The sequence below is a fragment of the Panthera onca genome, chromosome B1, assembly GCF_046562875.1.
Source record: "Panthera onca isolate mPanOnc1 chromosome B1, mPanOnc1 haplotype 2, whole genome shotgun sequence".
Lineage (NCBI taxonomy): Eukaryota > Metazoa > Chordata > Mammalia > Carnivora > Felidae > Panthera > Panthera onca.
The window spans coordinates 118,321,921-118,349,454 of NC_138342.1; the positions used below are offsets into that span (position 1 = coordinate 118,321,921).

The following is a 27,534-nucleotide window of genomic DNA, read 5'->3' on the forward strand; positions in this document are numbered from 1 at the left end:
TTTATTTTGGGGGGGAGGGACAGAGAGAGAGGGAGAGAGAGAATCTTAAGCAGGCTTCACACCCAGCACAGAGCTGACACGGGGCTCAATCCCATGAACCCTGAAATCATGACTGAACCAAAATTAGGAGTCAGATGCTTAGCCAGCTGAGCCTCCCAGGTGCCTTTGTGAGCTGATGATTTCTTATTTTTCCTAATCTATATGGTGTCTCTTTGTCTTGGTTTTACTTTATTTATTTGAATCTTCAGGGTTTTTTTTGTTTTTGTTTTAACTGGCATTTTAGTGGGATTTAGGAGAATATGGAAGTAACATTTGATGATTCTGTTGTATTTAGCAATCAAAATTTTAGGATTGAGTTTAAAATTGTTTGCACTTCTTGCTAAATTCAAATTTTTCTTTTTTGTTTTGACAGAGATGTTATGAACATAAACAGTATCGAAATGGGTTGAAGTTCTGTAAACAAATCCTCTCTAATCCCAAATTTGCAGAGCATGGAGGTAAGTATAAATACCCTGTGTTTGTAAGTGTAAGTAAATAGGGCTTTGCTAACTTGTGTGGCTTCATGTTTTTGGGTTCTATTACTCAGCTGCCTTAACTAGTTTTTGGAGAGAATGGACCTTATCCTTGACTTTTGTAAGATGTTTAATACTATAGTTTGAATTTAATGTCATAAAAACTAACACAGTCTACTTGATTTCTGGTTTATTCCTGTTTTGAAGATTAGTGCTGTAGAAAAGGCTGAGGAAAAATATGCGTAAGTTTAATAAATAAGTTTATTTAAGATGTTATTAGAAAAAAATTTGCTTTAGAACTTTTGAGTTGGAAAAATTTGATTTCTTACATAAGCTTATTCAGAAAGTGCCCATTTTGTCCATTGCTCATGAGCCAGCATCTTTTTATTTAGCATTGTATGTTAATTTTTCAAAACTGTCTTGTATTATGACATATTTGTATATTGGAACGTTCTGAAAATTTACATAGCTTTTGCCTATGGGAGGATAGAAGATTGGACAGTGAGGTGTTTGTAGGGTAAGAGAAAAGTGCATGGCTTAACTTGTGAAGATGCAAAGGAAAACTAAGCTTTCATTGGCCAGATTTGTACAGTCGGCTCTCTTTACTCCTGCATACTTTTACTATAATAAAATTGTTTGGAGGTGGAAAGCAGTAGAAATAAAAGTACCTAATATATCTTTGTCCTTGTTAAAAATAAATGTTTTTTTGTTAGATGGGTAGTACGTTGTTTCATATACCTTTCTAAAGTATGCATACTGGTAAAGTAACTTTCAGTACTATAGTCATGATAGAGTTTCAATACAGCAGAATGCCAAATTTTATTGTTTCTAAAATGCAGTTTCCCCTTGTATGTTAATGAATCTGAAATCAGATTGCATATAAGGTGCCATAATTTAATTGAAAGTGTTTTAACAGTACATAAAATGATGGTTTGTCTAAGACTTAATGGCAGCCCAGAGTTTCATTAATTAAGGCACTTTAAGATGTTTGGTAAAACTTGTATGAACAGACTACATATTTGACAACAAAGAATTTCTTATGCAGGACCTTGTTAATTGGCTACTTGCCAAATATATTTTGTTTGCTTCCTTTTCCTTGAAAGTTATACATGATTTATAATGATTTGTACACAGTTTCCCCCCCTTCTTCTATTTCTTTATCTTTATTTTTCTATAAATGTTGACTTTTTCTTGGGGTAATACTTTTAATTTTTACATTTTATTTCTAATTAATTTTTCTGTAAGTTACAAATTTCAGTCCTAAATGTTTGGTAAATCATAACGAATATTTTTTATTCCTGTATGCTTCATAACACAGACATTATAAAATTAGATGTCTTTTTTCTTTTCTTTTTCTGAAAACTTAGTTATTTCCCTCAACTCTCTGTTAATCTTTTTGATTGTGAGTGACAGATGTCTGACGTTTTTCTTATGTGTTCCAGAGTCAAAAATAAATTTATGGAAATGAGAAATGTAGACAGTTTATGTGTATGTTTTAATCATTGGACAGTGAATTTAATCTTAATGTAAGTTGGGTTCACAGAAATAAAGTCTGTTTTAAGGTAAAGTTTTCTCTACTTGAATGATTATGTGAGGTGACCCCATGGAATTCCCTTGAAGAACAGTAGAGTCATGGTATCTTGTTAGCACACGAATTTCCACATGTTCCTGCATTTGTGTATCTTTTAGTCTAAAAAAAAATTCTAGGGATGCCTCGACAATAGAAATGTGTTTACTTGGTTTGTCAATTTTTTAAATATTTTAATTATGTACAAATCTGGAAAGTTTCTAAACAATCTCCTTGAAGGTTTAAATTCTCAGGGTAATGTAACATTTGTTTTTGAGATTATGATTACTTTTTTTGTTAATTATTCTTTGTGTTTAATTATTCTTTCTTTTTCCCTTCCTTCCTTCCTTCCTTCCTTCCTTCCTTCCTTCCTTTAATAGAAACCCTGGCTATGAAAGGATTAACATTGAACTGTTTGGGGAAAAAAGAAGAAGCTTATGAATTGGTTCGTAGAGGTTTGAGAAATGACTTGAGGAGTCATGTGTGTATCCTTTTTGAGATATGTTTAAGAATTGGATTGGGGGATCATGAGCTAAGATAGCAATTTGGGAATCAGAAATTTTAGATTCCTCTCACTGTGTAACTCTGGAGGAGATGATTTCTTTTTCACATTCAATAACCACAGTTGTCTTCATGGAACATTTTTATGTACCCTACCTTTTTTCTAACATTAGTTCTGTTCAGGTAGATTGGACTTGCCTTTTAAAATACTATAGTGCTGCCGCCCCCCCCCGCCATGGTCATTTTTCCTTTCTGCAGTTTCAGTTACCCGAGGTCAGCTGTGGTCTGGAAGCACACTATCATTCTCATGCACTATCAGGTCAGTAATGGCATCACAATGCCTACATTATTCACCTCACTTCATCTCATGTAGGCATTTTATCATCTTACATCACAAGATAAAGGGTAAGTATGGTACAGTAAAATATTTGCAAGAGAGACCACACTCACATAACTTTTATTATGGTATATTGTTTTAGCTCTGTTCTATTTTGTTATTAGTTACTGTTGTTAATCTCTTACCATGCCTAATTTGTAAATTAAGCTTTATTGTAGGTATTTGTGTATAGGCAAAAACATAGTATAGGTAGGTTTCAGTACTATCTGTTGTTTTAGGCATTTACTGGGGTTCTTAAAACATATCCCCCACAGATAAGGGGAGACTGTTTTTATGAAAGCTCTTCCCACACCTACAAATAAAGAAGTACCCTGCAGATTTTATCATCATAATAAATTTAGAGAAAATAAAGGCACTGTAGTATACTGATTAATAGCACAGGCTTTGGAGTATGCTTCTCTTGGATTTGAATTTCACCTCAGTTTCTTTCTGTGATCTTAGGGCTTAGTTTTCTTTTGTGTAAAATGAGGATATTCTCTTGTGTAAAATGAGGATAACCATACCTACCTCATTGTGGTGTTGTAAAGATTTCATGATGAGATATATTCTATGTTTAACATAGTCCCTGATAATGCTAAGATACTATACCAGATACATTTAAGAGAAGTGTGAAGTTAGGAGCAAGTACAAATGTCTGATAGAAGATAGAGAAAAAACTGTGGGTTGCTCTTTTTTAAAATAGTTTTTTAATAGATATTTCTTTATCTCTTTATAAGCTGACATAATTTTAAGTGCTGAGACACTTAGCAAAATCTCAAGTGTTACTAGGCCTCTGGCATACTACAGATGAAGAAAAGATAGAGATTTTGCTCAAGGAATTTATAGTCCAGTGAAGAAAGGAACTTATTAGCAGCATATACAGAAACATGTTCGAGTATTACATAAAGCATTACAACTTGTTCAAAAATAATCAGTAATCGGGGCGCCTGGGTGGCGCAGTCGGTTAAGCGTCCGACTTCAGCCAGGTCACGATCTCGCGGTCTGTGAGTTCGAGCCCCGCGTCGGGCTCTGGGCTGATGGCTCGGAGCCTGGAGCCTGTTTCTGATTCTGTGTCTCCCTCTCTCTCTGCCCCTCCCCGTTCATGCTCTGTCTCTCTCTGTCCCCCCCCCCAAAAAAAAAAAATCAGTAATCGAGTAAAGCAGGAGTAAGCAGAAACTCAAAGGGTAATCAAAGGATTGGTTAATAACTGTCGTAGATATCTTTTCATCATTTTTAATGATTACATAGTGTTCTGTATGTATTTACTTATGATTTATTTGTGTTCCTCTTTTTTTTTTTTTTTTTTTAAGTTTATTTATTTTGAGAGAAAACAAGCAAAGGAGGGGCAGAGAGCAAGGGAGAGAGAGAGAATCCCAAGCAGGTTCGATTGACCTAGGCCTTGATCTCACTACCTACCATGAGATCACTACCTGAGCCAGTATCAGGAGTTGGATACTTAACCAGCTGAGCCACCCACGTGCCCCTTATTTGTGTTCCTCTTGACAGCCATACGTTTCTTTAAATTTTTAATAACGTTAAACTCCTTAGGTATAAATTTTTAGGGGGTGAGGTTTAGAGGCAGTTAAGAGATTGCTATAATGCTTAAGAGAGGTGATCAAGTCCTGAAATAATAGGTAATAGGGGCCAGATTATGAAGGGGTGTGTCTTAGGCTTTTAAAAACATGTTCCAACCAACTGAGAAGATTGTGTTAAGCTTTACTTTGTCATTTATATTATGAAAGCAAGGATTTTGCAAATAAAATTTATGATATTAAATATGTATTTTCAGTTACTTGTGCCATCCTAGACATTATGTATTTTACTGACTCTGTTGAGGATCCCTGGCATTAAAGTTGTTCGATTGAAAAATTTGAATTTCATTTGGGAGGGAAACATTACAAGTTTCTGGAAAGGGAAGTGAATTCTTCTCTTTTGATTATATGGCTTTTAGAAAGGTTACTCTGATAGAGAATAAAAACAGAGAGACTGAAGGTAGGATGGGTGACTGCAGTAATCAAAATCTAAAGTGAAAAAAACCTGTGTGAGGGGAATGGAATTATTTATGTATTTTCCCCCTTTTATGGCATTTTTTTTACAACCTATTGTAACTCAGTTTACTTATCTGTGCCCTTATTAGACTTTAAATTTTTAAAATTTATTCTTTTTTTTTTTTAAATGTTTATTTGAGAGAGAGCAAGTGAGAGCAAGTGGGGAAGGGGCAGAGAGAGAGGTAGATGGAAGCTCTGAAGCAGGTTCTGCACTGTTTGCGCACAGAGGCTGATGCAGGGCTCAAACCCACAAACTGTGAGATAGTGACCCGAGCCGAAATCAAGAGTCAGATGCTTAACTGACTGAATCACCCAGGCGCCGCTAGACTTTACATGTTTTGAATGCAGGAGACAGTCTATTTCGGTCACCCACACCCTACTTATTAAGATATTTTAATAATTACTTGCTAAATGAATTTTAACTTATATGTGGCTTTTATCTTCTATGTGTTGACTTTTAGGAACTTTGTACTCCACTAAGCATTCTATACTAAGGATCTTGTTAGCTAAAGAAAATATACAAGATGTAAAATAATTATGTGTATACCCATTTCCTCTTTTTTCTTTTAAAAATAAAGATAATCCCTAGCGTATATTGAGCGTTTATTTTGTACCAGTCTTTTCCATTTAGTTGCAAAACTATGCTGTATAGACTTTCTATTTACATTTTATAATTGAAGAAACATAACGAGACTAAATAACTTGTTCAAGATCACAGCCAATGTTTCCTCTGGCTCAAAAAGCTGTGTTGTTTTCCATTCTATTAAACTACTATCTTTATATTCTCTCCTGTTTTTAAAGCTTGTAATTTTATAAATAGCCATAGTTTTCTGAGTTTCTTGAGGAATATTATTGGAGTAATATTACTTCTTGACTTGTAGGATGTATCCTTAACTAAATCCTTTAGGTTGGCATGTTTATGGCCTTCTCCAGAGGTCAGACAAGAAATATGATGAAGCTATTAAGTGTTACAGAAATGCATTAAAATGGGATAAAGACAATCTTCAAATCTTAAGGGACCTTTCTTTACTACAGATTCAAATGAGAGATCTTGAGGGTTACAGGGTAAGTAAAGTAGGAATTTTTTTTTCTTCTAAGGGGAAAGTGGTGTTAAAATATTTAAAACTTTTGAGTACTTCCTGAAAACAAAATTTTCTGTTCTTAAACAATTTAATTGAGTCTTACCCATCTCCTCCCAGTAGTGATCGTGTGTATGTTCTGACTGGACTAACCAGATTTTTACAATAAATTATTTTACTCTGAGGCAGAGTTGGATTACTGTGTAGAATGGAGTTAATTCAGTGAAAATTAACATTGATGTTCCTCAAGTAGGCAATGCCTTTGTCTCCTATTAACATGTAACTACAACCTTTAGTTCTCACATTTGTCTGGAAAGTGTATTTATTTGTTTCTTCTACCTTCATTGAGAGGAGTATTCTGTCTTTGTGCCTATATTTTAACCCTTAAATCAGTCTATTAATTCAGATCTGTTTAGTCTTTGTAGTACCTGCTCAGTTGTTTTCTGTGGATCTCAGTAGGTGGGGCCTGTAGTTTTTAAAAAGTTTTTCTTTTGTACTAGCTTTTCCATTCTGTCCCTTTCTTTTAAAGTAATTCAGGAAATAATAAAACATATCTGGTCTTGACTTTTAAAAGTTACAAGATTGTCTTGGAGGCTTCATTGTACCGCTTACCAAATAATTTTTTACAGCTATAAAGCTACACAATATGGATGTCTAAAGCTATTTTCCATGATTATTTCCAGTATTGTGTTGCAAATTGCTCTGCATTGTCGGGTAAATTAATATGACCTTTTAAGAAGAATTCGTTTTCAGTGTAAACTTAAGAAAAAGTGGTGTTTCTTTTCCCCCTTAAAGGAAACGAGATATCAGTTACTTCAGCTGCGTCCTGCACAGAGAGCATCATGGATTGGTTATGCTATTGCTTACCATTTATTAGAAGATTATGAAATGGCAGCAAAGATTTTAGAAGAATTTAGGAAAACTCAACAGGTAACAACCAGAAGCCAAACCTAGTAAACTGGGTCTGATTCTAATTATAAAAAGAAGTGTACATAGACTTGCTGACTTTTTATTTTGAAATAGTTTCAAAGTTACAGAAAAGTTACAACAATAGTACAAAGAACTCCATATGGGAGTTCACTCACATTATCTGATTGTTAATATTTGACACGTTTACAATCTCTATATTTACGTAACTATTTAAATTTTTTTCCTGAAACATTTGAGAGTAATGCAGACACCATGATCTTTACTCATAAATCCGTCACTGTGATATTTCCTAAGAATAAGTCTGTAGTTACCAACTGTATACATACTACTATATAGATTTCCAAAAAATTAGGAAATTTAACATAGACTATTATTATCTAATCCACAGCCCATATTCAAAATATATTAATTGTCCTTTTTAGATCCTAAGATTTTCTCTCCCCGTTACTCGAATCACTTAGTTGTCATTTCTCTTTAGTCTGATTTAATCTGGAAGTTTTGAAGACTTTCTTTGTATTTCATGACCTTGATATTTTTGAAGAAGTAGAGCAGGTGCTTTTGTAGAATGTCTATCAACTTGGATTTGTTTGATGTTTCCTCATTATAGTTTATATTTAAGCATTTTTGGCAGGAAACCACAGAAGTGATGTTTAGCCCTTCTCAGTTCATCACATTGAGAGGCGCATAATGTCTATTTGTTCCATTTATTTATTATTATTTTTTTAATGTTTTTTTTTTTTTAATGTTTATTTATTTTTGAAGGAGAGAGAGAATGTGAGTGGGGGCAGAAGGGCAGAGAGAGAGGGAGACACAGAATCCAAAGCAGGCTCCACGTTCTAAGCTGTCAGCACAGAGCTCAACACGGGGCTTGAACCCACAAACCACGAGATCATGACCTGAGCCAAAGTCGGATGCCTAACCGCCAGAGCCACCCAGGCGCCCCTGTTTGTTCCATTTAATTACTTCATTAAGATGGTGTCTGCCACCTATAAAAAATTATTTTTTTTTCCTCTTTGTATTTAGTAAACAGTTTGAGATTTTATAAATAGCCTGTTCCTCATCAAACTTTCACCAGTAGTTATAACATTCATTGATTCTTGCCTGAATCAACTGTTTTATGATAGTTGCAAAGTGGTGATTCTCTTATTTTTTCTAGATTTATTAAATATTTGACATTGTACTGTTAAGTAAGAGCCTTCCTGTCTCCCCTGTTTTTGTTTTTGTTTTTTATTATACATAAGGACTTAGGGATTCTTTATTCAGTGGGTTGTAAGTTAATATTTCACTATTTACTTAGTTGCTCTCTAGACAGATATTTAGTGATTTTTAAAAAATGAATTTTAGCAATCAGATATTATCCTTTGACTTCTTATATGTATTTTGAGTGTATAAACAATTTTCTAACATGCAAACAAAATTCTTACTGTTAGTATTGCTTATATCCATATATAGACATCCCCTGATAAAGTGGATTATGAATATAGTGAACTCCTTTTATATCAGAACCAAGTTCTTCGGGAAGCAGGTCTATATAGAGAAGCCCTGGAACATCTTTGTACCTATGAAAAGCAGATTTGTGATAAACTTGCTGTAGAAGAAACCAAAGGTATTTTTTTTTTTTTTTAAAGAATACACTTATCCTAGTATTTAATTACAACAAAGAGCAAGGCTAAAAATCTAGTTGCTGCTGATAATTGCATATAATTCAACTTTTTGATAGAAAATCTATGTCTTACTCATGAACTTTGAGTAATTTGTAATGTGGGAAAATACACATTTAAACAGTAGATATTATTGATATTGGAAAAAAAATTGTGAAAAACTGATTACATGAAATGGCTCAATATTTTTCTTTAAATAAAATGTTTTTTACTTGAAAATATTAATAGCTCTTGCTCAAAACACAGGTAATTTCTTAATTTTGTAAGACAGAGGAATAAAGTTTCTTAGGAACAGCTTATTAGCAAAACTGAATGTGTTATTGACTGTAATATTTATTGGCAAGTCAGTCTTTACTAAAGTACATATGGGGCAGTCACGGAGTCTTCATGGTTTATCTGAATGTCTTTCTGGACATAGAGTATGAATTGAAACCAGAGGTTTGACTTTATGTGTGTGGATTGTGATTGGAGGGGGGAATCCCCAAGTAAAGATCTCCAATGCTGCCTTTTATTAGAGGGCTGAGCAAAAGGAGTCTCAGAGTTTTAAAAGTTGAGGAAGATTATGGAAAATGAAAGAATAACAAGTAACTGAAAATAGAAGTACTTTTCTAAGAATTACCATCTGAAATGTCACTTTGCCCTTGATGTGTGCTGTTTTCACATTCCTTTGGCTCCTTTTGAAGTTGAACACTAAAAAAGTGATACTTTTGTGTATAGTAGATATAACCATTATTTGCCAGATGAACTTTCAACAGAGGATAATGCTATTGGCAAGAAAAAATGGAAGTCTAAGGTTGCTGGAGCTCATTTGTGAACTACAGATCCAGGACAGCCATCTTTCATTTGAGTTGATCATCCCTTAGCCATCTATTAGTTATAAAAAGAGGGGATTTCTGATTTTTGGAAAGATCACAAAATTGGAAAAAACTAGTTTGGGTTCCTTCGTTGGCTTCTAACTAGCTATATGACCAAGTAAGTGCAAGGCTTGGCCTTTTGTTTCATCATTGAAATACAGGATAGTTTTCAAAATACTCTTAAGTACATTATTTAATTTTGATCCTTTTGATAACTGTATTAGCGAGAAAGAATGACTGACAGATCAAGTTAGATGAGGACTCGGAATTGATCAATGGATTTTAGGAATTTGGAAGTCATTGGTGATCTTAACAAAAGCACTCTCTGAACATTTGGAAGGAGAGTGGTAAAACCCCACACAAATCAAGTAGAATTAAATGACATTGGAAGTCAAGAAATTAAAGATAGCATGCATTGATGACTCATAAAAGGAGTTTTGTTTTCTAGGGGAACAAAAGTGGGGTGGTGCTAGATGAAATGGAATACAGGATCAAAGGAAGTGTTTGTTTGTTTGTTTGTTTGTTTGTTTGTTTTAATAGCATGTGCTTGTGCTCACTGGAGAATAATCCCGTAGAGGCAGAATATTTGATACAGCAGAGAGGAGCGATCTAGTGGGTAAACTGAAGGATTGGCTTTAGATAACAACATGAATAGTTCACAGTAACAAGAAAAGACAGAGTATGTAGGGAAGTAGGTATACAGATATAGTGGACATTTGGGAGTTCTAATTGTTTCCATTTTCCTAAGTGAAATAGGAAACAGCCATTATTTCATTCCAGGAAAGTATGTATTGAACACTTACAGTGAGTCAAATGTTGGGGACAGGGTATATAAAAAGAATAGAAAGGAACCGAGAGTAGAACATTAATTTTTGGAAATTCCAGTAACAAAAACATTGTGTTAGTGGTCTGGATAATTTGGGAACTTCCTGCATTGGATGAGTGGGCATAGTTATGCAGAAAGTCTCCTTGTTAATTCTTACACCACCAGTTCCTGTGCAAAGAAAAAGTGGGAGAAAATTAAGGAAAGGAAAGGTTGGATGGGTATTGTGTAGGGAAGAAAAGTTGCAGGATTTTTTTTTTTTTGTTGTTCTTAGTGAAGTAGGTTTTTGGTTAGTGTAGAGCAGTTGTCAACCTTGGCACTGTAGCGAGACCGACATCCTGTATGTTGCAGAAAGTTTAGCAGCATCCCTAGCTTCTACTTACCAGAATACCAGTAGCACCACTTATTGTGGTAACCAAAAAATATCTGCAGATATTACCAAACGTCTTCTGGGTGGCAGAAGTGCCCTTGGCTGAGAGCCACTGATACAGATGTAAAGAATATGGGCTCTTTTAGCCAAATTACTTGGATTCAAATCCTGATTCCAACAATTAACTATCTGAAAGACCATAAGCAAATTTACTTCTTTCTGCTTTAAAATAGTGAAAATAATACTAACCTATTTCATAGAGTTTTGAGAATTGTATTATCCAATTCATGTGAAACATTTAAGTCACTGGCACACAGTGAACACTGAGTAAGTGTTCATTTTTATTGTCTGATGAGAGCAGAGAATGCAAGGGTGAAGTTGTGATTTGAAAATAATAACCTTTGGTGGATGGAAGCCCATTAATGATAAGAATTTCAGGGTTCATAGATTTCTAGTGAAACCAGTGCTGTGTCCCTTCATCTAATGACCTGCTTCCTTTTGTGAGAAGGTGTGCAGCAAACAAACATTTGGGATGATCCAGGACTTAATTGGTAAATAAGGGAGCCTTAGTTTTGAGACTGATTTTGATACTTGGGGCTGCTAGTGTCATTTAGGGATGAGATTGCTATGCAGCCCAGAGAAAACAAGCAATGAGTCTATGAGTCATTGAAAGGTCTAAAGAAAAAGGAATGGCTTTTCTTTAAGATTGAAGGCTAGGATTAGTGAGGCAAGACTAAACCTGACAAGACCGTTCAGCTTAGAGCGGGATAGGTACCCTGTCTGGTAGTTGGAGGAGATGAAAAAAAAGCGGGTTTTGAATGTGGCCATGACTGGGCTGATAGAGCAGAATCCTTTTATAATTGATTAGGGGGCATAAGGTTAGAGTTTTGGATTGAACTAATGAGTTCAGATGTTGAAATTGTATAATGTCAGGAATAATTAAGTAGTAGATGGTGTCTTGGTGATTGTGTTCAGTGAATTTGGGGAAGTAGCTTGGAGTTAGACGAATACCTGAATAAATTGAGGGTGTGGACAGAATGGCATTTCTAAATATGAACTTCAGAAAAAGAGACAAAATAACATGGTAGTCTTGTTGAAGGAATTGGAAACTTAGGACACCAAATCCATTTCCCAGCATTGAGGAGGTTTTAAGAGAAAGTTTAAGGGAAGATTAAAGTTATAATCCGAAGACATTTAGTTGATTTAATTTGTTTTTCATCAGGGGAACTTCTGTTGCAGTTAGGTCGTTTGGAAGATGCAGCCGATGTTTATAGAGGATTACAGGAGAGAAATCCTGAAAACTGGGCCTATTACAAGGGCCTGGAAAAGGCACTCAAACCAGGTACTATTGTTCAAAAAAACTTCCTTTTCTTTTTCTTTAAAAAAAATTTTTTTTGTGACGTTTATTTATTTTTGAGGGAGAGAGAGCACAAGCAGGGAAAGAGCAGAGAGAGAGAGGGAGACAGAGAATCCGAAGCATCCTCCACACTGTTGGCACAAAGCTCAACATGGGACTGGAACCCATGAAGCGTGAGATCATGACCTGAGCCAAAGTCACTCAACCGACTGAGCCACTCAGGCGCCCCTAAAACTTCCTTTTTGTTTTAATTGCTTCCTTTGTTGATAAATATTAACTCATTGAAAAGCATAACTAGAAAAATAGTGGTTACGAATTGATTCAGAATTTAAATACAAAATTACAGTTGCAGACTTTGACTTAATATGGCAGACTGAGCATTTTCTGAAACCTCTCTTCTACAGATTTATAGAAGTAGTTGAGAAAAATTCAGAAACAACTTAAAAATTCACACATGGCATGGCAGCATCAAGAAATTGAAAGGGAAATTTCTACTGACAGAAACATCTCCTTACTTAGAGATGTCACCCTAAAGGGAAGAAGAAGCATGCATAACTTCTGTGGTCACAGCACCATGGCCTCCCAAGGGCACATGAATGTAGCCATGCTGAAAGAGTGGCACTGTTTCCTGTGTGGGAAGAGGGACTAAATTTCCATCATTAAAAATGAACTTGGATCCAGAGACTCTCCTCACAACACCCCCATCAGCCTCTCCCAAATGGGACCCACTTGTGACGATAAGCCTAGAAACATGTCCTCTACAAATGGGGTCTTTAGCCAAGATAATCTGATTTGAGGCCGTTTCCCTTAAGACCGGTAGTGAGTCATTACTGATACATTGATACATGCAAGGAACCTTATAACAAAGAATATTGTACTACTCTGGAAAACCATCACAGGAATGGTTATCATTCGTGCCAGCACAAGGTAGTAATGGAAGAATCTAAGATGAAAAGAGGGAATTGACATAAAAAATCTTAGTAGATTGAATGGAAGAGAGGCCACAGCTGAGGAGAAATTAATGAACTGGAAGATTTGAACAGAGGAGAGCTCTCGGAGTGAAAGAAATATAGAGGGGCTCCTGGCTGACTGTCAGTGGAGCATCTGACTCTTCATCTCAGGGTTGTGAGTTCAAGCCCTGCTTTGGGCATGGAGCCTACTTAAAAAAAGAAAGAAAAATCTTAAAAAAAAAAAAGAAATATGGAGAAATGGAAGATTAGGGGATAGATCCCAAAATTCCAAAATAAAGGAGAACCTGAAGAGAATAGTGGAGAAGCCATGGAAACACAATAATCAAGCCTTTCTCAGAACTAAAGTAAAGAAGTCCTCAGATTTTGAAAGGTACCTAAAGCAGAACAGGATAAAGAAAACTATATTTTAGATGATTATAGGGATTTAAAATATGAAAATAATAGAAATAGTCTAAAATTATTTTCGGTATATTTAGGTGGTTAGATTATAAATAATTTTCTTTTCACCTTCAAATTTTCTGCTTAGTAAGAATTTATACTTTGAGAAATTTATAATTTACTAGAAAAAATATAACCAGTTAAAATCTTCTATAAAAATATTTTTTTTTAATTTGCAGCTAATATGTTAGAACGACTAAAAATTTATGAGGAGGCCTGGACTAAATACCCCAGGGGACTGGTGCCAAGAAGACTGCCATTAAACTTTTTATCTGGTGAGAATAATTGCAAAGGAATGAAAATGATGTTAGGAATTACAATTTCTTTGGTTTTAGATACATGAGTATGCATATTAAAATTAAAGTATGCATTTTAGAGTTCTCTGGGTAAATGCAAGTCAACAGAATATTTTTCTTTCAAGGTGAGAAGTTTAAAGAATGTTTGGATAAATTTCTAAGGATGAATTTCAGCAAGGGTTGTCCACCAGTCTTCAATACTTTGAGGTCATTATACAAAGATAAAGAGAAGGTAAAGCAAAATACCATTTTCTTTTCACTATCATTTCTTTGCTCAGTATTTGGAATAGTTGATTCTTGATTATCTGTGGACAATAGTCCACATTTTGTTAATCTGGTGTCTGTTTTCCTATCTAGTTTAAATGCTCCTGTGCCTCTTTTCATCCTTTCTTAGTCAAGTGACTTACTGTTTGCTTATTTTGACTTTTATTTCTGCTATATACTTTGAGTCAGCATAAGTATGAAAAGTTGGTAAGGTAGTGATTTCTTCAGTATTTTCTGTAATCCCTCTTCATGGTAAAAGTCAGAAATGGTTTTTTAAACTAAGGTTTAGCTTCGTAGTCTTTCTCCTTTTTTATTTGGTAGAAAAATCTGTCAGGAGAGTTTGCTGTCCCAGTAAGTTAACTTACTCTTTTAGCTATGTATAATAATATTCAAATTGCTTGTTAAGAGGATGTTTTAATCTTAATTTAGATTATATTGCTTGCAAGTACAGTGGCATCAAGACATGTTGGTTGGATAAAAAGAAATCAGTTACAGTTGAAGAATCAGAAAGATGGGACAAATTAAACATGATTAAACACTTTAATTTTTTTTTTAAACACTTTAATTTTAAAGCATGGAAGGTGCCCGTATTTTCCAGTCTTTTATTGAGAGGCCCAAGGTATGGGCTTTTTTGATGACTTTTACTTTTTAAAAAAAGTTGCATAAATCACATTAATAACATGTGGTCTGTTGTCTTCAGTTTCATTAGAGTGAAAACTTGATGCTTGTGAAGCAGTCTTAATTGTAGAAGCCTATATATTTTGATGATTTTCCCCTTTATGGTTGTGTCATTTAAACCTTTTAAATTGGTTAAAAGTATCTAATTTATCCTTGAATCTTTCCATTCAGTTTGAAACAGTTTTTTCTTTTGTTCTCATTTCTTAAATTTACATAATATTGAATTAAATTCTATAATGATAATAATGCAACTGATTCAAACAGGTTTGGGAGAACAAAACTCTTAGCATATAGCTCACCTTGTGGGAGCAGAAGAACATAGGCACACCAGAATAACCTAGCTGTGACCATTCAGTCCTCAAAATTTTCTGAGGTAATGGAGAGAGCTGGTGTTAATCTGTTGAGTCGGTTAAATTGAGGTCACTTAGGACAGCCTCTGTAGTAACAGAAATCCATTATAGATGGCTTAAGTGAAGGAGGGAATGAATAAATTAAAAGTATTCACAGATCTGTTACAAAGCCAGGAGCAAGTGGTATAGTCATGACTCAGGAGAAACCAGACCTGGACAGCCACTCATTCTCCTGGATTTCAGAATCTCACCTATTGTTCCATGTTTCACTTTTATTGATACTTTCCCTTGGATTATAAAATTGAGAGTTGATGCTATCATAAACTTTTGGAATTTCTCATTTCATGTAGTTTTTAATTCTTGATTCCTGAAGGGCAAATATTAATTTTGAGTGTTATTTATGTGAATTGAGATGAAAATGAACCAAGATAAGTCATCTACAATATTACCTCTTTTTGTCCAACCTTTTCTTGATTTCTAACTCAGCTTGATGCATTATTTTCTAGCAGGGAAAGGAGTTGCCATTAAGTTTTTAGAAAGTTACATCTTAATACCTTAAAAAAAAGAACACCTTCAAAAATGTATAGTTTACTTGCTTTTAAATTTTTATCCAAAAGTTAAGAGATTTGTAAAAGGGTGTGTACATAGGTGTGTGTGCATAATTTGGAATGTCGATTTAGCCCTTTAATAGTAAATAACATGTTTTGTACAAGAATAGTAACTGCACTTAGGTATTTTATTAAAGTGTGCTTGTGTGTTTGTACTCTAGGTGGCGATCATAGAAGAATTAGTAGTAGGTTATGAAACCTCTTTAAAAAGCTGCCGGTTATTTAATCCTAATGGTAAGTGCTCAGCTTTTATATTTTACAAACATCTTAAAAATCTTAAGGTATTGTGAAATTCTTAATCAGAAGGTCAGTATTCATAATTTAGACAGTAAGCTTAATATTTTAAACTTTTTCCTTTTTAAGATAGAGATGCATTAATTTGCACATTATGTGAAAATATTTGGTTAATTATCTTACTGAAAAAAATGTAAAATTTCAAACTTCTACAAAACTAGTCCTGGTCCTATAATGATCCTCCATCATTTATTAGCCACCCTGTTTCAATAACTTTTAACTCCTGGGAGAACATATTTCATCTATATTCTTAACCTTCTTCCCTCTCTGCATTCCCGTGTTATTCTGAAGCAAATCCCGAACATCACATCATTTTATGGATGAATATTTCAGCATTCTAATGATCATAACCATAATATCGTCACCACACTTGAACATTAATACTTTTTTAATACCAAAAAAGTCCATGCTTACATTTCTAGTTATGTTAGAAATTTTTTTTTTCCTTTTTGGTTTTGGAGTTTGTTTGAATGAGGATCCATATGAAATCTATACTTCAAGTTTGATATTTTCTCAAGTTTTTCTACAGTCCATATTTTGCTGACTGAACTCCCATGGTGTTACTTAACATGTTATTCCTCTGTCCTCTGGATTTGTTGTAAATTGGTAGTTGGATATAGAGCTGTACTGTCTAGTATGATAGTTCTTGACTATTAAAATTTTTTTAATTTGGTAAAATTAAAAATTCAGTTCCTGAGTTGCAGTAGCCACATTTCAGGTGCTGCTCAGTACCATGTAAAACCAGTGCCTACTACCATATTGCCCAGGGAAAATACAGAACATTTCTATCATTGCAAAAGCTTCTAACAGACAGGCTTAACAAGATTCAGGTTTTTGGGGGATGTGTGTGTGTCATGTTTTCCTTTCTTTTATTTATTTTTTTTGGTTCGTTGTTTTTTGTTTCCTTTTATTTAAGTTTAAAAAAAAATTTTTTTTTAATGTTTATTTTTGAGAGAGAGAGAGAGAGAGAGAGCACGAGCGGGGGAGGAGCAGAGAGAGAGGGAGACAGAATCGGAAACAGGCTCCAGGCTCTGAGCTGTCAGCACAGAACCCAACATGGGGCTCGAACTCACAAACCGTGAGATCATGACCTGAGCCGAAGCTGGATGTTCAACCGACTGAGCCACCCAGGCGCCCCAAGTTTCTTTTTTTTTTAAATGTTTATTTGAGAAAGAGCGTGCTCGTGAGAGAGCGGTGGGGGGTGCAGAGAGAGAGGAGGACAGAGGATTCAAAGCAGGCTCTCTGCTGACAGAGCAGAGAGCCCCAAGGGGGCTTGAACTCAGAAGCCATGAGCTCATGACCTGAGCCAAAGCCAGAGACTTAACTAACTGAGCCACCCACGCACCCATTTCCTTTTAAATTTAAAGGGTGAACAAGATTATTTCATGGGTGGTGGAATGTTCTTCCATCAGGAAGTATTTAGTGTTTATTTTGTATGTTAGCAATTGTCAGGAATTACAAACTGGTGATATTCTATCATTCATTTTCTATTATCTTACAAGAGAAATTTCCCTTCATCTGTTACCTGTTTATCTAGTATTTGAGTTTATGTAGGAAAACCAAGATGAATTCTGCTTTTCCCCCCTACCTCTCCTACTTTTTGTTATTGTTTCCCAGTTTTCAAAATAATGAATTCATTTAGTAGCATCCTTCAAAGATGCCAGTGCACATTTTAAAAGTATGATGAATTCATGGGTTTAAATATACTTGATGTTTTAAGTCATTGCAGTTTCAAATGGTTCCAGCCTTCACATACCATGGTAGTAGTTGATAGCTTTTTTGCAGTTTAGTGTGACAAGATATTCCAGTTCATCTGGCACACTGTCCATAGCAGACCTGGAATCAATAGTTTTTCCAAAGGAACCCTGGTTCTTACAGTGGGAAATCCCAGTATAGGACCTGGGATGCTTGTTGCTATTGGGTTGATTATTGTTTCTAGGTCTCAGATTAATTTTAATAATACTTTTTAAAAGGCGTTACCATGGTTTCATTGGTTAATCATCATGATGTTCCTTTGATTATCAGCATTTTCCTACATATTTTACAAATGTGGAAGAGGTTCAATGACATGCCCAAGAATATGCAGCACTTTAGTTGCAGATCTATCAGATCGGGAGTTGGTGAGTTCCACTCCTATTGTTTGTCCACTGAGCCATCCTGCTTTTACTAGGATAAAAATAAGCAGTCTGTTGCTTTCTTTGAAAGCAAGTAACAGTTCTTAGATTTTAGATATTGGTATGAAATAAAAAAGCGTTTTTTAATGTGTGGGTTGTATATTTAACTTACACATTTTCTTGTGAGTATATAGAAGTTGAATTACGAACTAAAATGTAGAGTAAGCATTTTTTCTTACCTCATCTTTTGGGTATAGTTTTTATTCAATCTAAATTATGCATCGTTGCATATCAGCATAATATTAACATATATTGAAAATATCATAATCACCAAAACTCAACCACATCACAGGTATACTTATGTAGAGTTTAGTATATTAGCTAGAAATATTAAGCAGTCAGGCCCGTTTTTTTTAGCCTCACATTAATGAAAAATTTCTTTTGATACCTTTTTCCCATCTCTCATAAATAACTTCCTAGTCCATACACATTCATAGTTCTAGCCCTGATTGTCTCCCCTGACTCCTTTTAGTTTCTTTTTTTAGGTAATTTTTTTTGTATCTTTATCTTGTTTATCTGCCATATTTATTATATAAAATTCTTACTAAATTCAAGGCATTGTGCTAGGGGCTGAAATCATACAGAATAGAAAGTATGGTCCCTTTGAAAGATCTTACAAATTTAAGGATAGTTTTATAGCTAGATACGTAAATAAATGGTTCAAGGTATTTTTCCTTATTAACAAAGATAAAGCCATTTGGAGGTGGGTACTCGCTTACTATACGTTAATGACTAATCTTGGTTTCTTTCCTCTCCCACCCACCTCCCCCGCGTTTTAAAGATGATGGAAAAGAGGAACCACCAACTACATTACTTTGGGTCCAGTACTACTTGGCACAACATTATGACAAAATTGGTCAGCCATCGATTGCTTTGGAATACATAAATACCGCTATTGAAAGTACACCTACATTGATAGAACTCTTTCTTGTGAAAGCTAAAATCTATAAGGTAAAAATCTTCCCACCCCCTTTTTTTATAAGGTAATGTGTCTTAGAAAGAATTTTTTCTATAGTTTGTAAATTCTAAAAGATATAACAAAAATGATATATTTGATGGCTTGTAAAACCTGGAATGAATATAGTGCATTCCTCAGTCTGATTACTTTTAGATTTGTCATGGTCATGCTACTTTATTTATGTCTATATATACACATAGATATACATACATGTATATGGTTATTCAGATATGTGGTTATTCATATTATGTATTTTCATGCATTCACACATACGCGTATCTAATTATTTTGTTGGTTTTAAGTTGTAAGAGTATAGATACTCAAACGTTATTAATTTGCTGTGAAATGTTTGTTTCTATTAACATTTGAGTATGATCATGATCAGTATCCAAAATGAAACTGAAAATTTTATAGTTTTACATGTCTTCTTAACTTCTTGGTCCTTCTTGAGAATCTCCGGTCCTATGTTTTAGCATCCTCTTAAAATAAAATTGGCTCTTCTCGTTCTTAATACAAATACAAATTAGTAATAAAATCTCTTAGGGAAGAGAATGTAAACTCACAATTTATTTACCAAAAAATAATGAAATTAAGTGATGTTTTAAAAGCACTTCTCAAAGCCAGGTTATTATCCTCATTAGTTTTGTGTCTTTGACAAATGGACTAGTTATGTGAATTAGAATGCATCTTGGAATGCCCAGTAATAGTCAGTGATGTGTCCATGTTTCTTTTAGGGTAGAAATTTGGCCACACCTTTGCCTATTTTTTCTTCTTTTTTTTTTTTTTTTCTTTTACTTTTCAGTGTTGATGAATAATTTTTTTAAATAAGTATTCTTGTATGTTAACTGAATTTCTCTGATACTCAACCATGATGCCTTTTTTGACCTTTATATTGTTCTGACTTAAAGATTTTGACTATTATTTATTCTTAAATTTAACCATTGTTGTTGAGTATTCATTATGTGCCAGGCACTGTTGTAAGCAATGAGGTATAACAGTAAACAATAAAGCAAGTTTTTACTAGCAGGGAGCCTATATTCTGTGTAGCCAGAAAAGTATCAAAATGTATGCATGTATATTGGTTAAGGTTCTAAGATCAGTCAGAAGAATACCTTTTTTTTCACTTGTGTTTTAGTTACCTGTCAATAGGTAACTAATTATGTGCCTAGTAAAATTAGCATACTGATTGGTTTATTTTGCTTTTCTACCCTATAAGCATGCTGGAAATATTAGAGAAGCTGCAAGGTGGATGGATGAAGCCCAGGCCTTGGACACAGCAGACAGATTTATCAATTCGAAGTGTGCAAAGTACATGCTAAAAGCCAATCTGATAAAAGAGGCTGAAGAAATGTGCTCAAAGTTTACAAGGGTTTGTAGAGCTACTGTTCTTATGAATAAACAGTCTATACTTGTATACCTTGCTTATTTTTCAAAATTTTTTTCTTATATTTTTAATATCAAAATAGGATTTTATTAAGTTCCCTTTGATACTACTACTGACATCAGTAATAGTATAAAACATTTTTCTTTTTAGGTGGTTGTGCAATGCTTTTTTGTTTTTTATTTATTTATTGTACAGTGTGTTTTTAAACTCTGATTTACATTGAGATGTGTTCAGATGAAATTTTTTAGGAGTGAAAGGAACTAATACTAGTTGAATACCTGCTGTGTACTAGTGTTCTGTATCTTATGTTACTCTCCAACCCCAGTTATGTAGATCTTTTGATTATTTACAAAGGTACATTTTTTTTCCAGTGATTAGAAATATAATTTCAATTTCTTATAATAACTGTTCCCTCATTCTGAAAATGGTTAATACAGAAAGTGATTTTGAAAGAATTAAAGTCAATAGACCATACTTTCCTTCTTAAATTCTATGGTGAAATAGTGTATTTGGTAAGACATGGTCTTGAATGCATGTAATTTTTATACAGGAAGGAACATCAGCAGTAGAGAATTTGAATGAAATGCAGTGCATGTGGTTCCAGACAGAATGTGCCCAGGCTTATAAGGCAATGAATAAATTTGGTGAAGCACTTAAGAAATGTCATGAGATTGAAAGAGTAAGTACCCTATATATGTGAGTTTCTTATTTTATTCTGTTATATGTTGAAGGTTTGGGGCAACTGTTTTTTCTTTTCTTCCTCTTTGTAATTCACAGCTTGTGATTTCTAAATATCAGTGTTCACAGTTTTTCAATAAAAATGTTGCTGACTATATTATGAGCAGACTTCCCCATTGTCTACTCTGCCTGCAAGAATTCATGTAAAAAATTTGGAGAGTTTGCATCTTGTTATGTTCTTACTGATTTTTGAATGTTTCTTTCAAATTGCTGCTGTATCTTCAGTAATACACAGCTCATTAAGGTATCTTAGAAACTGGGGGTTGATTGGTGATGCAATACACTCTTGATACTCATAAGGTACAAGTTTTGAAGTCTTTTTACGGTATTTCTGTAGCCTATGTCATTCCTCATTTTTTTGATAAATTCATTGTTTTCTTAGTCCTCTTCACTTCTGATTCATTTGTATCACTAGTGGTTGGCTTTCCTTTTTTGTGTTTTTCACAGATAAAGATAATTTCTATAATTTCATGCTTTTTCTCTTATCAAGTCGAGAACCGCAGAATTTAGTTGAATGAGCTAGGTTGTGGTTGCTCGACTTACTTCACTAATTGGTTTCTCTCTCGCATACCAACATAACATTGCGTAGGACTCAGATTTGTATTTTCAGAAAAATTACCAAATACTATATACTATAATCTTCGCAGGTCATTCTGAATATAAACACTGAATGTTTAGTGTGTAAATCTGTTGCATCATTATGTATACTAATAATGTTTGATTTGTCATGCTAGCTTTATTTAAGTATGGTTAAAGAAGGAATAAGTATATATGTTTCAAATGATTGTGCTTCCTTTTCATTTAGTAAATAATTCATTGCCCGGTGTTTGCCATATACTGTGCTAGGGGATGGTCACTTGTATTTGCTTATTTGATATGGAAAGTATTTATTTATACTGGATGATTGTAATATGTAATATTTTTTAATTTATTAATTTTTTCATGGATAGGAAACCAGTAAATCTAAAAGTTTGATTTCTATAGCTTTTTTTGACATTGTTATACTTCAGTATAATAAAAAAGATGATTTTGTTAGCATTTTATAGAAATCACTGACGACCAGTTTGACTTTCATACTTACTGTATGAGGAAGATTACCCTTAGATCATATGTGGACTTATTAAAACTAGAAGATGTACTTCGACAGCATCCATTTTACTTCAAAGCAGCAAGAATTGCTATAGAGATCTATTTGAAGCTTCATGACAACCCCCTAACAGATGAGAATAAAGAACATGAAGCTGATACAGGTATAATATTCAAAGATTTCTTATTGTTTGCTGTGATATGTGTATGTATATTTATATTTTTGTGTAGTTTAGATTTTTCTTGAGCTTTTTATTAAGCACCTGTGGGAAGATGTTGTACATGCTTAGAAAATGATGATGGACGTTTGTGAATTTCTCTACGCAATGAAAGAAAAATACTGTTTATACTTTGAAAAGCAAGAATTTAATTTGTAACTGGTCATTAGCTTTTAAGAAGTTGAATCTCATGAGTTTAACATTTAATAACTGGTTTACCCAGTACTGTAAATTGCTAACTATGATACTATAAATTGCTAACTGTATCATTAGTGTTGCCTGTCAGTGTATCTAGTTCTTCTTCTTTTTAATAGTTATTTATAATTAACCTACTGAGAGGCAAATATTGCTTGAACATTAAAAGCCAGCTTGGATGGGGCACCTAGGTGGTTCAGTCAGTTAAGCATCCCTTGATTACTGCTTGGGTCATGATCTCATGGTCATAGGATAGAGCCCTGCATTGGGCTCTGTGCGGGCTTGGAGCCTGCTTAAGATTCTCTCTTCCTTTCTGCCCCTTCCCCGCTTGTGCACTTGTGAGTGCATGTGCATGCTTGCTTGCTGTCTCTCAAAAAAAAAAAAAAATTATTAAAAGCCAGCTTGGAATTAAACTAGTAAAATTGCCTAGTGATTTATCATTTGGACAGTTTTTAAAGTGCTATTTTTCTGCCATGATGTCAGATGTATAGTATTCCTTAGATAATTATTTGGGGAAGAATTTCAATGAAAATGAAAGAGGCATGTAGAAGGATATAAATTAATTGTACATCCAGATATTTTGTGACTTAATTTGTGGCAAAAATGTTACAGGAGATGGGGTGTAAGAAGTGTGTCAGGATGTTATTATTCAGTCCTGAGTTTATTCTTCTGAAGTTATGGTTGGTTGTTTTCTGTATCCTTCTTCCTGCTAAGGAGAATCATTTTGTTAATTTGTTGTTAAATTTTACTTCCTATTGCCTAGGAACCCTTAAGAACTTTCTAAAATCACACATTGAAACCCTCGTACAGATTTCACTTGACTCTCTCTACTTGTTGCTTCAACTAGAAAATGCCAGTAAGAATCTATGGAACAGTTAACTGTTGAATCTGAGAGTTATTGTCCTCTGACTTCTTTTGTTCACTGACTTCTTTCTGTTCACTCCTCCTGCCTTTCTCTTCAAATTATACAAATAATATACAATTAACTCTTAATTATACAAAGTTAAAACAGTTCAGAAATGTACTAACAAATACGAAAATTTCCTTTCACTGTTCTCTTACCTGTAGGTCATCTTCTTTTAGATTATCCGTTTAAAGCGTTCTGTTTCCTTTGTGCACAATTACATTTATGTGTATGTAAACTCTACACACACGTTTCAGAGCAGTTCTTTGAGATTGTTTGGTTTTCATTTGTTTTATTTTTTTAGCTTCATAAATGAGTCATATTATCCCTGGTATTCTGCAACTTAGACTTTTTATTTTTCATAGTGTTGCTCCACGTCTGGGCATAAACTTACTACAATTATCAGTCATTTAAGGGCTATGTGGGAACCTTTGTGTGTTTTTCCCCCCACTGTTACAGTGCTATAGTAAATCCTTGTACATCATTTTGCACATGTTTATTTAGCATGGATTGTTAGAAGTGGAAATTATTCGGTTAAAGAGTATGAAAATTTGAACTAGTGTCAAATTGCCTTTCTTAAGAGGTTCGTCAGTTTTTATTGCAACACTGTATTGTGAGATTATCTTTTATTTTATTGCTAACACAGAAAATTATCCATTCTTTACATTTTTGTTATTTATCTTAAAATCCTCATATGAGTGAAGTCATATGATACATGTCTTTCTCTAATTTTGCTTAGCATAATACCCTCTAGTTCCATCCACGTAGTTGCAAATGGCAAGATTTCATTCTTTTTGATTACTGAGTAATACTCCATGTGTGTGTGTGTGTGTGTGTGTGTGTGTGTGTGTGTGTGTGTGTGTACACACCACATTTTCTTTATCCATTCATCCATCGATGGACATTTGGGCTCTTTCCATACTTTGGCTGTTGTTGATAGTCCTGCTATAAACATGGGGGTGCATGTGTCTCTTCGAAACAGCACAGCTGTATCCCATGGGTAAATGCCTAGTAGTGCAATAGCTGGGTCGTAGGGTAGTTCTATTTTTTAGTTTTTTGAGGAACCTCCATACTATTTTCCAGAGTGGCTGCACCAGTTTGCATTCCTACCAACAGCGCTGAAGAGATTCTCTTTCTCTGCATCCTTGCCAACATCTGTTATTGCCTGAGTTGTTAATTTTAGCTATTCTGACTGGTGTGAGATGGTATCTCATTGTGGTTTTGATGTGTATTTCCCTGATGATGAGTGATGTTGAGCATTTTTTCATGTGTCTGTTGGTCATCTGAATGTTTTCTTTGGAGAAGTGTCTATACATGTCTTTTGCCCATTTCTTCATTGGATTATTTGGTTTTTGGATTATCTTTTCCCATTTTAGTTTTCAACTTCTTGGCTTATAGAAGTTTTCTACATAGTCAGGACTTTAATTCTTATTTATATATTGCAGAAATTTTCTTCCTGTTTTATTTAGGTCTTTATGGTGGGTATCTTTTATTATGTAAAAGTGTTAGTTTTTATGAGATAAGATTTCTTTAATCTTTTGTGACTTCTAGGTCTTTCATAAAAAGGCTTTTCTACTTCAGAATTTAAAATATATTCATAAATATCTTCTGTGTTTCCTTATAACAATTGTTCTGTTCTGTTTACAATTTGTTAATCACCTGGAGTTAATTTTTATATACTGTTGTGAGGTAGAAGGTAGCTTATTACCTGCAAGTAGACTGCTGATTCCTCAACAATATTTATTGATAAGTTGTCATATTCTCTGCTTATTTAAAATGCCATCTTTAGGTGACCCTGGCTGCTCAGTTTGTGGAGCATACGACTCTTGATCTTGGGGTTATGAGTTCGAGCCCCACGTTGGGTGTGGAGATTACTTAAAAATAAAATCTTTGAAACTAAATAAAGTGGCGCATGGGTGGCTCAGTGAGTTCAGCGTCTGGCTCTTGATTTCAACTCAGGTCATGATATCAGAGTCATGGGATCGAGGCCCACCTGCGATGTCTCTGTGCTGAGCATGGAGCCTGCTTAAGATATTCTCTCTGTCTCTCTCTGTCTCTCTCTCTCTTTGTCTCCCAACCTCTCCTTCAAATAAATAAATAAACAAATAAATAAAATATTAAACTGTGATGTAGTGAATTGTGGATATGGTGTCTGGTTCTAACACAACATCAAAACTTACTATACAGACGTTAAGATTGTGATATTGACATCAGTATTCAGTTTTCTGTTCTTATCTGTCTCTTAATCTAATACTATGTCTTTAGAATTTTCTTGCCTTTACATGCAAATTTTTGCTTATATGTGAACTGTATGATTAGCTTGATGCCAGAAAGTTTCTTTTGGAATTTTTAATTTGAATCGCATTTAAGATATAGATTACTGTTTGGGGTGGGGATATCTTAAACAATTATTATTAAGTCTTTGCATACTAGAATGCATTGTATCTTCTATTTAATTGTCCGATAACTTTGGTGAATTTGTTACTAGCATTATCTCTCCATGTCTTTTTTTCCATTACAGTATTCTGAAAATTTTTTTAATGTTTATTTATTTTTGAGAGTACAAGCAGGGTAGGGGCGGAGAAAGGGGGAGAGAGGATCTGAAACGGGTTGCACACTGAGAACAGTGAGCCCAATGTGGGGCTCGAAATCATGAACCACAAGATCATGACCTGAGCCGAAGTTGGAAGCTCAACCAACTGAGCCACCCAGGCACCTCATCTGTTAACAGTATTCTAAATGAATATTATAATTTTTGTCAAGTTAGTATCCTTATTGAACTCTGATATTAGGTTTAGTTGTTTTTTCAGTTGATTTTTAAAAAATTTTCTATGTAAGCTATTATGTTAATCTGTAAACATTAGTTTGGTTTCTTTCAGAATTTATTCCTCTCTTTTCCATGCTTTACTGCACTGGTGAGGGTGGCAGAAACTGCTAACAGAAACAGTAGTGTGCTTGCTGCCTTCTTTATCTTTAGACATAATGTTTCTCATGGTCCATCCACCGTAAAGCTTGCTATTTGTAACAAATATGTGGTAGTTACCCTTTATTTGGTTGAGAAGTTATTTTTCACTTTTTATGTTTTATCTTTTAGTAAACCTACAGTCTTTATGTGGCCAGATTTATTTTGCTTTCTTGTGTGAATGTTGATTTGGCTGGATACTCTAGGTTCAGATGTTATTTGCTATGCATTCATGTGTATGTGCACACACATACGTGCACACAATTTTTTAAATAGTTTTTTTTTTTAATGTTTATTTTTGAGAGAGAGAGGCAGTGGGACAGAGAGCAGGGGAGGGGCAAAGAGAAAGGGAAACATAGAATCTGAAGCTGGCTCCAGGCTCCGAGCTATCAGCACAGAGCCCGACATAGGGCTCGAACTCACAGACCATGAGATCATAACCTGAGCCAAAGTCGGATGCTTAACTCACTGAGCCACCGAGGTGCCCCTACACACAGTTTTATTTAAGAGATAGTGCAATATTCTAGCATAGGAGAATTCTTCTCTGGTTTCTCTTGAGCTGAAATTCTGAGCCTCTATTATGTTAACATAAGTCATAGGTAATTCTTGTAAAATTTAGACAATGCTTATCCAGATAAGTTAGTGCTACATTAAGTGAAATAGGATTTGAATTAATTTCTATATTAATTTCTTATGTAGTTATTCCTTTCCTATTTTTGTATGGCAACTCTATTATTATTAACTACATGGGTCCTTTCAAGGCAGTGGCAGATAATATAGAATAAGGTCACAAACTAGCCAGTGGGCAGATCCGTACTGCAGTTTGATTTGATAAATGAAGTTTTATTGGGACACAGCTGAGCCTATTCATTTATATATTATCTATGGCTAATTTTGTGCTACAAGAGCTGAGTTTAGTTGCACCAGAGATCTGAAAG

At 34.3% G+C, this 27,534-nt stretch overlaps 1 protein-coding gene across 2 annotated transcripts in view; it reads left to right on the forward strand.

The window, feature by feature from the left end:
• The window catches only part of NAA15 (N-alpha-acetyltransferase 15, NatA auxiliary subunit), an 84,798-nt gene that overhangs the window by 34,722 nt on the left and 22,542 nt on the right, over positions 1-27,534 (forward strand). For both annotated transcript variants that reach the window (XM_060654139.3, XM_060654138.3), the window contains exons 2-14: positions 413-497; positions 2,460-2,564; positions 5,912-6,069; positions 6,879-7,013; positions 8,466-8,619; positions 11,944-12,063; positions 13,667-13,762; positions 13,909-14,015; positions 15,845-15,917; positions 18,933-19,102; positions 20,326-20,478; positions 21,044-21,172; positions 22,268-22,481. In XM_060654139.3, coding sequence (XP_060510122.1) covers positions 413-497; positions 2,460-2,564; positions 5,912-6,069; positions 6,879-7,013; positions 8,466-8,619; positions 11,944-12,063; positions 13,667-13,762; positions 13,909-14,015; positions 15,845-15,917; positions 18,933-19,102; positions 20,326-20,478; positions 21,044-21,172; positions 22,268-22,481 — 1,699 coding nt within the window. The remainder of the gene's footprint in view (positions 1-412; positions 498-2,459; positions 2,565-5,911; positions 6,070-6,878; positions 7,014-8,465; positions 8,620-11,943; positions 12,064-13,666; positions 13,763-13,908; positions 14,016-15,844; positions 15,918-18,932; positions 19,103-20,325; positions 20,479-21,043; positions 21,173-22,267; positions 22,482-27,534) is intronic.